This window comes from Barbus barbus (assembly GCF_936440315.1).
Source record: "Barbus barbus genome assembly, chromosome: 25".
NCBI classification, from domain to species: domain Eukaryota; kingdom Metazoa; phylum Chordata; class Actinopteri; order Cypriniformes; family Cyprinidae; genus Barbus; species Barbus barbus.
The window spans coordinates 5,956,178-5,969,946 of NC_136753.1; the positions used below are offsets into that span (position 1 = coordinate 5,956,178).

Consider the following 13,769-nt stretch of genomic DNA (forward strand, 5'->3'; position numbering starts at 1 on the left):
ATGTATTTGACATATTTCGCTTGGTTATTTGAAATTTAGATAATTCAGTCTATGCCGCTAATGGCAAACGAGGGATATATAATTGACTCTTTTAGTATATATGTTAATTATTTGACCTCCTCCTCATTTATTTTCCAAGCCATCCTGCCATCTGGTGGATAAAGGTAAAGATTACATAGAGCTGGATAAATGCATTTACTTTTACTGTATGTCTGAAGTCATGTGTCATCGTTCTGTCAAAGTTTATGTAAATTAAATGTTGAAATCACAGTTAAGGCAAAAGTCGTTACTGAGTCAATGTTACATCAGGAATTTTACTGAAAAGGTTCTGAGATGCAATTCTTCATTTTCATGTGGTTCAGGTAAGTGTGACAGAATATTATGATTTTGTCCCCCTCCTAAATAGTGTTTAAACAGAACAAACAACAAATGAACAGCAGGTCTTCAAAGTGTAGTTTATTCATACAAAATTCAGTAATTTCCACATATCAAACACTTCCCAATTTCATACAATGCATTAAAGTTCACAACCCTCAAAAACAACATTCATTTTATCCAAAAATAGTTCATTTCCACCACTTCCCATTATCCATCTGTTGCCTATAAGGCTAGCGCACTAAAAAAAGAGGCACAGTTTAGCATTAAAACGTTTTTCACTAAAGAGAAACCAACACAAAATCCTCACTCTTGAATAGCAAATTATAGCCACACTGAAATCAAGCCGGACATTGCTGTGATTTGAGGTGTTTTTCTTACACATTATTTATAATATTAGTGTCCACAGGACAGGATTTTAGCACAGTCTTCTAAAGTAGCTTTGTAGATGTAATAGGATTTACTCGTGTTTGCTTTAGGAATTTTCTGCTTGTAAGCTAAAAGTCATTAAGCTTACATAAGTGTACCATTTTAAATAAATAATGAGCTTAGTGCTAAAGCTAATTTAATGGTAAAACATCTATATACAAGGTCGTCTTGACCATATTTCATGCTCATTTTTAAGGCTGAGCAAAATGCAAAAGCTACAAGAGAAAATTACAGCTAGTATGATGTAAATTAATAATATAATAAATTTTTTAAAAAGCAATTCTTGAAGTAATTCATATTGATTCGACTATATGAAATAGTGCCTGTTCTAAACATTTTTAAAATATTTGGTCTTCAGATTGGCTATAAACATTCACACAAGAGCATTATTAAAACAGTCTTAGAGGCACTTCACACGTTCTTATCTGGATAATATGCTGGAGTAGGCACTATAATACACAATAACACTAACAGTCTTTGGACTCCAAGAAGCACAGTATGGATTATGGTTTAAATTCACACAGTGTAATGGCAGATTACTTTCGGTCCACAAATCTAAGGTTGATGGGTGCTCCCGGACAGAGCAGGCCATGAGTCTTAGCACACACATCAGCGGTCTGGGGAGACACCTCAATGTGGAACTTCTGCAGGAGCTGTGATTGAGAAGAACATCAATACACCATTAGACAAGGGAATTAGAGTTCACATTCAAGTAATATCTGTCTTTATAGCAACAATCTGCTTAATAATAGCACCACTATGGTTTGGATCTTTTTAATTTAGAGACGGATGTACAAACAAGCACCTGTGTGAGAGCCAGATGCATCTCCAGCTCGGCTATTCTCCTCCCAACGCAGCTGCGGATGCCGTAGCCAAACGGGATGGAGCCGAAGTTATCGACACGGTCAGAGGCATCCTTGCGAATCCAGCGATCTGGACGGAACTCTCCGGGACGGAGGAAGTTCTCTTCATCCATTGAGGTGGAGTAATGACACAGAGCCAGCTGAGTCTGTGAACACAGGAAGTTGGGCAATTTTTCAATAAAAAACAATAGCTATTATGTTTAGTTATTGATTTAATAGTTATTGATAGTTTGTGTTTTATCATTATAATTTTAATGATTAAATCATATTAAAATAAATTATTTTATCAATATAGATTCAAATGTAAATAATCAATTCTCAAAAAAATTATAAAAAAGCCCCCCTCAGAATTTCCTGAGGCCTCCTACTAGGGTTGAGAACCACTAATTGAAGTGATTTCCTTATTGGGTAACAATTGTTTTCATTTACAGTGTCATCTTTTTAACATAATGCTGTGACAATACAAGTCAACTGTGGGGGGGTTTCTAGCACATTTATCTACATATATCCAGATCAAGGTAATTAAATCTAGAACTGCTGGAAAGAAAGGCATGAAACGATGCTTCTACTCAGGGGCAGGTTTTGACACGTGTTTATGAGACAAGCATATAAAAATGTGCTTTTGCATACACATACAGTCACATGATATATGTACTTACCCCTTTCGGGATTAAATAACCTCCAACGATCAGATCATCCTGTGTAACACGTCCATTTCCAGGCAGAACAGGGAAAAGCCTGCATGCATTAGAGAGAAGGAGGGAAGTGTTTATACTGTTTGATTTTTGAATGATCACTATTTCTGTCCTAAACTCAATAAACTTGGCAAAAAATAGAGTGGTGGGCGGAGCTTACCTGAGAGTCTCTTTGACAAGCCCTCTAATAAGGGGCAAATGAGCAACATCCTCTCCAGTTGGGACACGCCCACCCAGCACTCGGTCTACTTCCTCAAAAATTTCCTGCTGTATTATGGGATGTCTTGCCAGAAGGTATGTGCTCCATGACAGTGTGAAAGAGGTCTGTAGAGGGGCAGAGAGAGGAACATTTGATGATTTATTAGAGATTAGTAACATGATCTACACTAATTCCTCTGCTTGTTGCAAAATTAAAGATATGGGAAATTATACATGATATAGTTAAGCAATATCATAAAAGCATGTGTTGTATTTCTGAAGTATGATGCATGTGTGATATTGATTTATAGCACAGTTTTGCCAGTGAAAATAGGTCTAAACAAGACTGCAGCAGTGTTTCATTATTGAATGGATGAGCCATTTGATTCAATGACTCACTCATTAAGACATTTAAGACATTTTATTTTTCCACATAGTTTAATTTTCAAAGTATAATTTCATTTTTATCATCCTTTCATATTTCTTTATTCAGAATTTTATATTTAAAACAATCTCATAACACTATTTATTATGGAATTGCAATCGGGTAGGGTTAGGGTAGGTGTAGCGAGGGCTTTATTGTATTAAAACTATAATTTACACTCAATTATTGCATACAGTTTTATAATGTACTACAATACTGAGGTGCAGATAATTGCCACTATTTGCAATAAGTAGTATAAATAACAGAAAATCTTGCTTTTTTAACATAGTGTAAATATAATCTATAGCTATTTGCACTTGGTGTAAATAAGATCCATTGCTATTTGCACTTAGTGTAAATAGTATCTATCACAAAAGAAATACGCTATTTCCACTTTGCAAATAGCCACTGCCAAAGAAAATGCCCCTGGAAATCAAATTGAGGGACAAATATTGCCCCTTAATGGAAAAGATAATTTCTATCACCACTCTACTATATCTTGCAGTTTTGCATAAGGCGTTACATTACATAACCACTGATTCACTCCCATGGACTGATTCTCCCAAACCTGTCCAACCCCCAATGCCGCTTTTTCAGCCTCCTTTCAAAGATTGCCCAGCAAATATCATTCACTCTCCCCCTTTTTAGGCCATCTCTTTCCACCCCTTCATCCTGTAATGAACCACCTGCCATGCTTCTGTCCATTCATTTTATCTCAGATAAATCTGGGCCGAAAACGGCAGCTGTCATGTGCGTTCAGCTCCAGTGATCACAATGTTCACATTTTTCTTTTTGGGTGACTAATTCCTTTTTGGAGCAAGAACCCAAAACAGCCACCTTGCCTCATAGAGGTAAAGGAAAAGCAAGACAGAGACAGACAGGCGCAGAAGGAAAGATTACATGACCGGCTTTGGCTCACGATGGCTAATGTGATCATACGGCTGAAAGAAAAAGAGAGGGAAAGATCAAAGAGAAGAGGATGCCAACTGACACATCAGTGAAATGGGAGAGTCTTGGCGGGTCTTGTTTATTGTGGGTGAGACGTATGGAGAGAGGTCAGCGTTAGGTCAGGTGAACACAGAGTTCTCCATGGAGACCTCAGACACCCGTTACGATTTGACCATTTGAAAAGAGTTCACAGGAAGAGAACAAGGCACCTGAGATGCTGTCCCCATGAGAAGGTTCATTTATCATCACCATTAGATTCAACCGTTTCTCCAGCTATCTCAATACACAATGTGTTCTGCTTTTTAAATCACCACACATGCATTCAGAGCTTGGAGATACTGCAGTATAACTTCAGTAAAGGCAAGATTAATTTGGGTTACTAAGTGTCTATCAATGAATTCGTGCCAAATTATTAGTCATGAACCACAAGTTCAGAAGCAATGACTTCATACGGCTTTCCCAGCAGCTACTGGACCAGTTCTTACCGTATCCACACCAGCCAGAAGCATTTCTGTCATGTTTGCGTAGATCTCTTCCAGATTCATCTCTCTGGTGACCAGCATGTGAGTCAGCAACCCTCCTTTAATCTCTTCGCCTTTCTCCATCTTCTTTTTGATCTCTGAAAGCCTCTTGTCCACATGGATCTGGCCTAAAACACACATTTATTAAAACTTTGAACAAAAAAAACTGTAGTAGTTATATAAGACCAACTTTCTTGCAATGACACTGAACCCCACCACAGTTCCTGCTCTTACTGAATTTGAAGAGGCCGTCCCATGAGCTGCAGAATTCTTCCCAGGGTTTGGGAATGATGGGGCGCAGCCATTTGGGAATGGCACCGGCGTACATGGTGGTCTTGAAAGAGCTGAACATGAGGTGCAGTGCAGCAATGTACTCCTGACTCATCTTGGGAATTTCGTTTTCCAAGCAGCCCAGTCGAGTTTCATACAAAATGGTTGCAACACCTAGGAAAAAGTTTAACATTGTTTTTCATATCGTATGGATTTACCATACTGAATCTCCCACAAATAAAAGCAATTATTTGCTAAGGTTTTCATGTGCTAATCTGAATCTTATCTGAATCTTTAATCCACTGTTCTATTAAGAATAAAGTGACACTTGTTTTTCTACACTGACACTTATTAAATTAAATCAACATTGAACTGAATTGAGGTGATTAATGGCACTATTGTCTTCTGCACAGCTGCTTTATAGCTTAAATTGATGTTTCATCATTGATTAACTTTGCAGCATTCACACTCCAAATCCAAAAACAAATCTCCCCCAAAAATCCTTATCTGTCTGTGGAACATCTGATTAACACCCAGACTCAGACTCCTGAAATAGCTCAAATTTCATTTACACAAAGCCCTCATATTCCTTTCCAGAAAGACACTGTGCTACCTGACTCTCCTCTTAACTAAAAAAAAATCCCTGCAGCATCGGTGGAGGAAATCAAACCACTATGAAAGGAAAAACCCAGCCAAATCCTGTCCTGTGATCAAAAGCATAAAACTTAATATATCAGACCACTTCACCTTTAATATACAACTAGAATTTACCACAAAAATCCAGTGACACATTTAAAAATGCGCTGTGTCCTCAGGCTCACCTTCCATTGCATATTTGAAGAACAGGTCATTGATATTAAAGACAGTCTGTTTGTCATCCTGCTGGCTACACAGTGTCTTCACTCTCTCCACCAGGTCGGCCACCACAGCGTTGACGTCAGGGGAGAAAACAGCCACATCTCTGGGTCGCATAATCAGCTGGCGCAGAACACTGCGCATCTTCAGCCATTCATCACCCTCGCTGGAGATAGAAAACATCATATAATTGTTAGCAGAGAGAGACAGGAATCAAAATTTAAAAAACAGAATTTGTGATATTGCAGGTTCAGATTACGCATTTGACATTCACCTACTACCAAATAAATATTTTTTAAAAAGAAATCTCCCATTCTCACAGAGGTTGCATTTATGTTATCAAACATACAGTAAAAACAGTAATATTGTGAAATATTACAACTTACAATATAAATAACTGTTTTCTATTTTATTATAACTTATTTCTGTGATGCACAGCTGAATTTTCAGGAGACATTACTGCTTCAGAAATGATCTAATATGCTGATCTGGTGATTAGGAATAATTCTCACTAATATCAATGCTGAAAACAGTTGTGCTCCTTAATATGTTTGTGTAAACCTTGATGTTTAGGACTCTTTAATAAAAGAAGAAATGCTTAATGGAAACAGAAATCAATTGTAACTGTATCCAATTGTGTGTAACCACTTTTGATCAATGTAATGTGTTCTTGCTGAACAAAAGTTAAAAAAATCTTACTTACTCCAAACTATTTAACGACAGTGTACCATTTTAATCCAAAGTGGCAAACCTACAAGTTAGCAGCTCATATTTTAACCACTAGACTACAGCACCCCTCAAGAAAGCACATCAGTATGTACTTACGCCGAGATGAGTCCAGTAGATCTTCCCCTTAAATCTCTGTACTCCTTCCAGGACTCCATGTTACCCCTCTGAGGAGTCACACCTTCAGTCCTGAGAACCTGTGCCACCATGTCTCTGTCAGCGATGGACACCACCAGCTGAGGTCCAAATCGAGATTTGAAGATCTTCCCATACTTCTGAGAATGCTCTATCTACACAAAGATTTGTAAACTTGATCATTATGGATCTTAGAAATCGAGGGGTGAGAACCAGATATATGAAATGGAGATATATACATCAAATGAATGCTCTTCGTGAACTCTTTCTACTGGCAAAAGTACTGTCATCCTTGAGTGTACAAATTTGTATTATAAGCAATTGAAATCAATACACAAAGTCAGCTCAAAGTATAGTAAACATTTTGTTTTGGCTCTCCTGTAAAGTTGGTGAAATTTAATGTATTTGTTTTATTCTTGTTTTTGGCTAATCTGCATTCGAGTCATTTGTTTAGATGTTTCCTTCAAACTGTAAATGCTTTATTGAAATAAGAATGGAAACCACATATCCGCGATACAGCAATAAAATATATTTGCCCACATCACATCACTCATTTCCTGACTGACAATATCTGTCTCCCAAAAGACCATATGGCTCTTAGTCAACTGCTCAGTATGCATAGGAGGACATTTCCCAGTATGGATGGCCCATTTGCAAATACAGCCCTCACTTCTCAAGTCCTAAGTACTATTCAAACTAAGACGACACAAAGGCACCTCTGTGTCTCCTCAGCCAGAAAACTCCTGGAAGACATTGCTCATCTTTCACAGTTCTAAGACAACTTTGTTGCACAAATTAACTGCAACTGATCCTTAGTACATGTAAACCAATTCCAGTCATCACTGGCCATTTTAGATGAATACTGGGAAGTTTTTGACTCTGTTTCAATGCATGCTTTAGAATTTGAATTCAACTGGCCATGTTCCACAGGATGTTGAATTGGAATGACATGAAGAGGAATTTCCTGAATTGCAATTTGAAAGAAAACCAAGACACAAACTAGAGTTTTCATCATTATTTCATTATAACACATAATTTCATCATTAATTACAACTGCTTATGCATATTTACTCCTTGATAGAATCATTTTTCATAACTGATTAAATATTTGTACAGTGCTTCCCAAACCTGTCCTGGAGAACCCCTAGCCCTGCACATTTTGTATGACTTCTTTATCTAACACACCTGATTCATCTCTTGCATTCTCTACTAACAAGCTGATGAGTTGAATCAGGTGTGTTAGATAAGGGAGACATACAAAATGTGCAGGGCTAGGGGTCCTCCACGACAGGTTTGGGAAGCACTGGTCTAGTATAAATGCAACTATAACCTTAAAGATATATTTGTATCTGATTTAATGCTTAGTATACGAGACCATGATCCGCAGTCACAAAAATAGTCTTCTTCTTAGCGTTTGTTTTGTAATACTGGTGTTTGTTTGATTTTTGTACTATGATTTTTTTTCTCATCCAGTATTTTGAGAAGACTGCCTCCCTTGCCTCCTCGGAGGAAATGTTCTGAATATACATAGCATATCCATACTGAAAAATGGTAACATCTAAGTTTTTTTAACATCTAAACTAGTTTTATTCAAGTCAAAAATATTACTTAATACCAAAATACAAAATTTATATGAACAAAACAAAATATTAGGGGTTAAATCAGGTCTCTTGCACACCAAAGAAGGTCTTGAGTTGAAACATTTGTGTATTTTCCTATTAATGATTAATGTAAAACAACATTTAAAAAGTGTATAAATCACATTTTTTTCTAAAGAAACACTGTCCAATAGCGAAACCAGCAGAAAAGGTTACAGTGGAAATCCACATCTCTCACCTCCCCTGAGCCCATTGAGTTTTAATGGACTCTGTGCACTAGCGTAGCGATGAACTTCTGCTGTCTCCAGAAGTCTGGATGGGATATGAGTTTCCGGTTTACTTTTGTGTCACTAAAAATGTGCGTATTTATTAGATGTCTTTGAGATCTGCCTAAAGTAAGAATTAGCGATGTCCATCGCATTGTTGATACCTGGTCCCCTCAAACTCTACATATCTGCACAACTAGTTTAATCTAATAATTTATCTAGATTTCATCTTTAATCTAATTTTAATGTGTTATGCCGACAGCTATGCATGTGTTCATTTTAAAAGCTTATTTTTCTTCACTTTAAATCCAGACTGTTTTTTTTTTGTTTGTTTGTTTGTTTTGTTTTTGATAATTATAATCTTCTCCCTCTTTCAGTTTCTATTATAGATCAGGGCACAGGTGAAGTCGGGAAACGACTCATACACTCAGATATAACCACTTTGTTACATAAAAATAATACTTAAAATGGCACGAAAACATGATCTCTGTGGGAGTTTTCTGCTTGGTAAAATGAAAAGTTAAACTCCAAGTCTTTGACCAATATTTACCAAGCTTTGATGACCCGATGACCTGAAAAATTCGAAAGTAGCCTAGTTTAATGTTAACTATTAAAATGAATAGCTAAACATAAGTTCATAAATAAAATACATTGTTTAAATTGTTACTGCCTCGAGTTAGCTATTAATTTGGAATAAATGTAAAATGTTTGAAAACACTAACTTCATGAGATACTTGGCTTTAATAAATGGAATATTGGTTACATTAATGTAAAAATATAAAATTGATTTTTTTCTTCTTTCTCTCATAGTGTAAGTAATGTTTATTTAAACAAGTGACTGGGACATGAATGTACATTTGATTAAAGAAGAAAAAAAACTTTTAGGACTTTGCCTCTTCATTTCAGAACACACCCCCGCACACCACTGCACTGTATATCAGGAATTGCTTTCCTGTGCATTCATTTCTGGGGGCGCAAATCTTTCTCGGACAGCTCTGGTACTCTTTATAGCTGGCCATTCTTGAGTTGTTTGCATTGCATGCTATATAATTCGAATTTGATCCTGCGTGTAAACTGCGCCTGGGATCAAATAAGGTTTGCGACTGTCCCTCGCGATGGGGTGGAGACTGGACTCGCCGGTTTATGCAACTCCATAAGTAATCCAACACCTCACGTGTCCGCACTGCACATTACGTATCCGAGTCATGACTGTGTTCCAAACAAATAAATCTTTATTTACGTTTAAGTAAACGTTAAAGTTTATTTAGCGTTTGTGCAACAGCTGTCATTGGCAATTTCTGGCACGTATTTCTTCAAACTCGTAAAATAAAAAGTTACAAGAGGTAAAGTTTAGATAAAATTTAAATATGTGGCCTCTTTGTTAAATGAAACCATATGGACGAGTCTACATGATTGCGTCTGGGTCTTTTCCACTGAACGTGCATTGAAGGTGTAAACTGTGTACTTGAAGAAACACCATTGAAATGCAAACACAAAAGGTAACGCGTAAAGGTGGTCCCATTTGACCGCTGCAGACTCACCTGGATCTCATGGATGCGGCTGAATCCATCCCGGTAGAAGAACTCAATGAGGTTCGCCATGGTGCTGGGTCCGGGCATCTCATGGAGGGTCTTCACACTCTCCACCTTCTGCTCCTCAACGACGGGGCGCACCATGTTCTCCTCCTTCAGATCCGCCTTACTGTGCGCCGCGATCTCCAGAGAGCCGCTCGCCACGGACTTGTGCAGCCCGTGGGTTTGGAGGAGAAACTGCTTGCATGACTCCTGGAGCAGACTCTTGCGGGCCAGGTGCAGAATATTACTTTGAAGAGCCATCTCAAAGACTGTATAACGTGCCACCAAGTTGAAGTCAGGCGAGTCTTGTAGAAGTGGAGGTGTTCGCAGACTGCGTACTGATGTGTGGTGCGCAGCAGCTTTTTAAAGGTCCACGAGAGAGGTGCGCGATCAGCGAAAGGGGATTGGACACTGGAGTTTGGCCCTGGCATGAACCGAGGACCTCACGCATCCCCCACGAGGCAGTGGACGTCGATGAAAAGCTGAAGTGAAAGATTTTCTTTTGTTGCAAAATAAAATGGGGATTACATAAATCGATTGTGGCTAGCAGCTCTTGAGTTGACCTGGATTAGACTCTTTAGTCACCAATCCCTGAGTTGTCAGAAATTGTATTACAGTCACAAAAGCTTTACATTTAAGAATGTAGCCTAAAGCCAAGATCAAACAGCCTATACAATCATGGCCGTAACCTGGGACCAAAATAATTTTTATGCAATGCCGAAATTATGGCGAAAATAGTTTTTTAATAACATGAAACAGTTGTCAAAAATTAAATGTTTATCATACGTTTTATCTAGCCCGCCTTTTTTGATCTGATCGGCCATCTCATTCGTTTTGACATTGACAAGTGCTGTTAAAATGCAAATTTTAAACTTTTTTGTCATCCCAACAACAAATAAAGCGGTGCGTAATGCATGGCAGCAGATATTATGACATAGGATTCATAATACAAGATATCAGCAAATAGGGGACAGTTTGGCTATTCCTCTAAATATTGGGGGGGGGGGGGGGGGGGGGGGGAACCCCACTGTCTCCGAGCCAAGCGGATCTAGTTGCTTAAAAGGGAAAAGCCCCAAACACACTACCATCTCAGAAGACTCACTTTTGCCAACACAATTGTGAAAGATTGTTTGGCAATCACAGATGCATGCGGCTTCTCACCACACTTAACTCTAATCATATTAATAATTACAATCCTCTAATCCTTTAATCTCCATTCATTGTTTATGAAGCTGATTTTATTGTTAGGTGCACGTGCAAAGAACAGAAAGGTAACCAGAAAGGTTTACTCGGGTAAAGCGGTTCTATGGGCACAACAACGATCTAACATAAGACATTGAGAGACTAAACAGGGATGGAAATGTAATGAAGTGGAGCTGGTAAAGTAAAGGTGACAAAGGGCAAAACCAAGACATGAAACCAACGGAAGAGCACATGCCAAACAGCAACAACCAAAAGCCATGTGTTCACACAAACACAAGTCAAGAGAGCACATGGCAGCTGAACTCTAATCATAAGCCATGTGCGAAACCCACAGAACCACAAGTGTTGGTGTTACACTTGAAATTGCATTTACAAAATACAACATTTTTATGTTTTAAACCCAACATGTTCTCTGCAACCCATATAGCTGCTGCAAAATAAAAAACGCAAACAATATAATTTAAAGGAATCTTACCACTATTTAGATGTCTTTTATTTTCATGTTTTATATCAAATACACTACCAGTCAAAAGTCTGGAATAATTAAGGTTTTCAAAATTTTGGAAAGAAATAACTTAACATGTAGGCTATCATGGTTTCCACAAAAAGAAAAAACAATTATGAGAATAATTATACAATATTAAGGATGATGATATGGATAATAAGAACTATTATTAATAATGAGAATCAGATCAGTATATTAGAATGATTTCTGAAGGATCATGTGACACTGAAGACTGGAGTAATGATGCTAAAAATCAGCTTTATCATCACATTTTAAAATTGAAACCTGTTATTATTTTAAATTGTAATAATGTTAGTGTTTTTACTGTATTTTTGATTAAATAAATGCAACCTTGGTTTCTTTGATGAATAGAAAGTTCAGACGAACAGCATTTATTTGTAGTAGAAATTTCTGTAACAAGTCTTTACTGTCCCTTTGGATCAATTTAGTGCATCCTTGCTAAATAAAAGTATTAAATTCTTTTTCTTTCTGTCTTTTTTAAAAATAACCGATTAGATGTTGTGACCATTTCTTTCTGTTGTGACTGTTTCATCCACCTAATAATAATTATGAAGGAATTAGAAAACTGTTTCACAATGAGCATCTGAAAACTGAATTTTACATTGAGTCCTAGGGTCATGTGTATATTGGTGTACTTGAGGTTATCTTATTATTATTGTTAATTGTTAAACCCATTCGAAATGGCATATATAGTGTATATACTACACTATATATAAAATGTATGTGTGTGTGTGTGTATACAGTGCTGCTTGAAAGTTTTGTGAACCCTGTAGAATTGTCTATATTTCTGCATAAATATGACCCAAAACTTCCTCAGATTTTCATATAAGTCCTAAAAGTAGACAAAGAGAACCCAATCAAACAAGGGAGAGAAAAAAATTGTCCTTGTCATTTATTTATTGAGAAAAATTATCCAGTGTTATATATCTGTGCGTTGCAAAAGTATGCGAACCTTTGCTTTCAGTATGCTTTGCAAAGGTTGCTTTGCTTTTTGACCCCCTTTTGCTGCAGTAACTGAAGTTTCTTGTAAATGCTGCTCAGTCCTGCACAATAACATGTAGGAGTTTTAACCCATTCCTTAGTGCAGCACCACTTAAACTCTGTGATGTTGGTGGGTTTCCTCAGATGAACTGCTTGCTTTGGTCCTTCCACAACATTTTAATTGGATTAAGGTCTGGACTTTGACTCAGTCATTCCAAAACATTAACTTTGTTCTTCTTTAACCATTCTTTGGTAGAATGACTTGTGTGCTTGGGGTTGTTGTCTTGCTGCATGACCCACGTTCTCTTGAGACTCTGTTCTGAAACAGATGTCCTGATGTTTTCCTTTAGAATTTGCTCTTATAATTCAGAATTCATTGTTCCATCAATGATGGCAGGCTGTCCTGGCCAAGATGCAGCGAAATAGGCCCAAGCCATGACACTACCACCACTATGTTTCACAGATGGGATAAGATTCTTAAGCTGGAATGCAGTGCGTTCTTTTCTCCGGACAGAATAGCTTCTCATTTAAACAAATAAATTCTATTTTGGTTTCATCCATCCATTAAACCTTTCTCCAATAGTCCTCTGGCTTGTCCACATGATCTTTAGCAAGCAATTTTCTTTTTGGAGAACAGTGGCTTTCTACTTGCAACACTGCCATGCACACCATGGTTGCTCAGTGTTCTCCCGATGGAGGGCTCATGAACATTAACATTAGCCGATGTGAGAAAGGCCTTTATAGTTGCTTAGAAGTTACCAACCTCACAGACTATTACACGTTGTGCTTTTGAGTGATCTTTGTTGGTCGACCACTTTTCAGGAAGGTAACAGTGGTCTTGAATTTCCTCCATTTGTACACAATCTGTCTGACTGTGGATTTGTGAAGTCCAAACTCTTTAGAGATGGTTTTGTAACCTTTTCTAGCCTGATGAGCAACTCTTTTTTTTTTTTTTTTTTCAGATGGACTCTAATTTCACCTTTAAATTAACTGCTAATCCAAGAGATTCACATACTTTTGCCATGCACAGATATGCAATATTGGGACATTTTCCTGAATAAATAAATGACAAAGAAAATATTTTTGTCCCATTTGTTTGATTGGGTTCTCTTTGTCTACTTTCAGGACTTGTGCGAAAATCCGTTTATGTTTTGAGTCATATTTATGCAGAAATATAGAAAA

At 37.4% G+C, this 13,769-nt stretch overlaps 1 protein-coding gene across 1 annotated transcript; it reads right to left on the minus strand.

Moving 5' to 3' along the window:
* Positions 1 to 436: 436 nt before the first annotated feature.
* On the minus strand, positions 437 to 10,211 carry LOC306845094 (cytochrome P450 27C1-like). Its single transcript, XM_079377663.1, has 9 exons — positions 9,845 to 10,211; positions 6,404 to 6,594; positions 5,545 to 5,744; positions 4,688 to 4,897; positions 4,418 to 4,581; positions 2,523 to 2,686; positions 2,327 to 2,405; positions 1,610 to 1,813; positions 437 to 1,457 (listed from the first exon to the last, which is right to left on the minus strand). The coding sequence occupies exons 1-9, from the start codon at positions 10,136 to 10,138 to the stop codon at positions 1,341 to 1,343; spliced, it is 1,623 nt and encodes a 540-aa protein (XP_079233789.1). The 5' UTR covers positions 10,139 to 10,211; the 3' UTR covers positions 437 to 1,340.
* Positions 10,212 to 13,769: the final 3,558 nt, after the last annotated feature.

Excerpts from the sequence above, each read along its gene's own strand:
- LOC306845094 (XM_079377663.1), bottom strand. The coding sequence starts at position 10,138 with ATGGCTCTTCAAAGTAATATTCTGCACCTGGCCCGCAAGAGTCTGCTC. Across the intron at positions 2,406-2,522 it reads CTTGTCAAAGAGACTCTCAG|GCTTTTCCCTGTTCTGCCTG; the intron begins GTAAGCTCCGCC and ends TAATGCATGCAG. Across the intron at positions 1,458-1,609 it reads TGCATCTGGCTCTCACACAG|CTCCTGCAGAAGTTCCACAT; the intron begins GTGCTTGTTTGT and ends TCTCAATCACAG.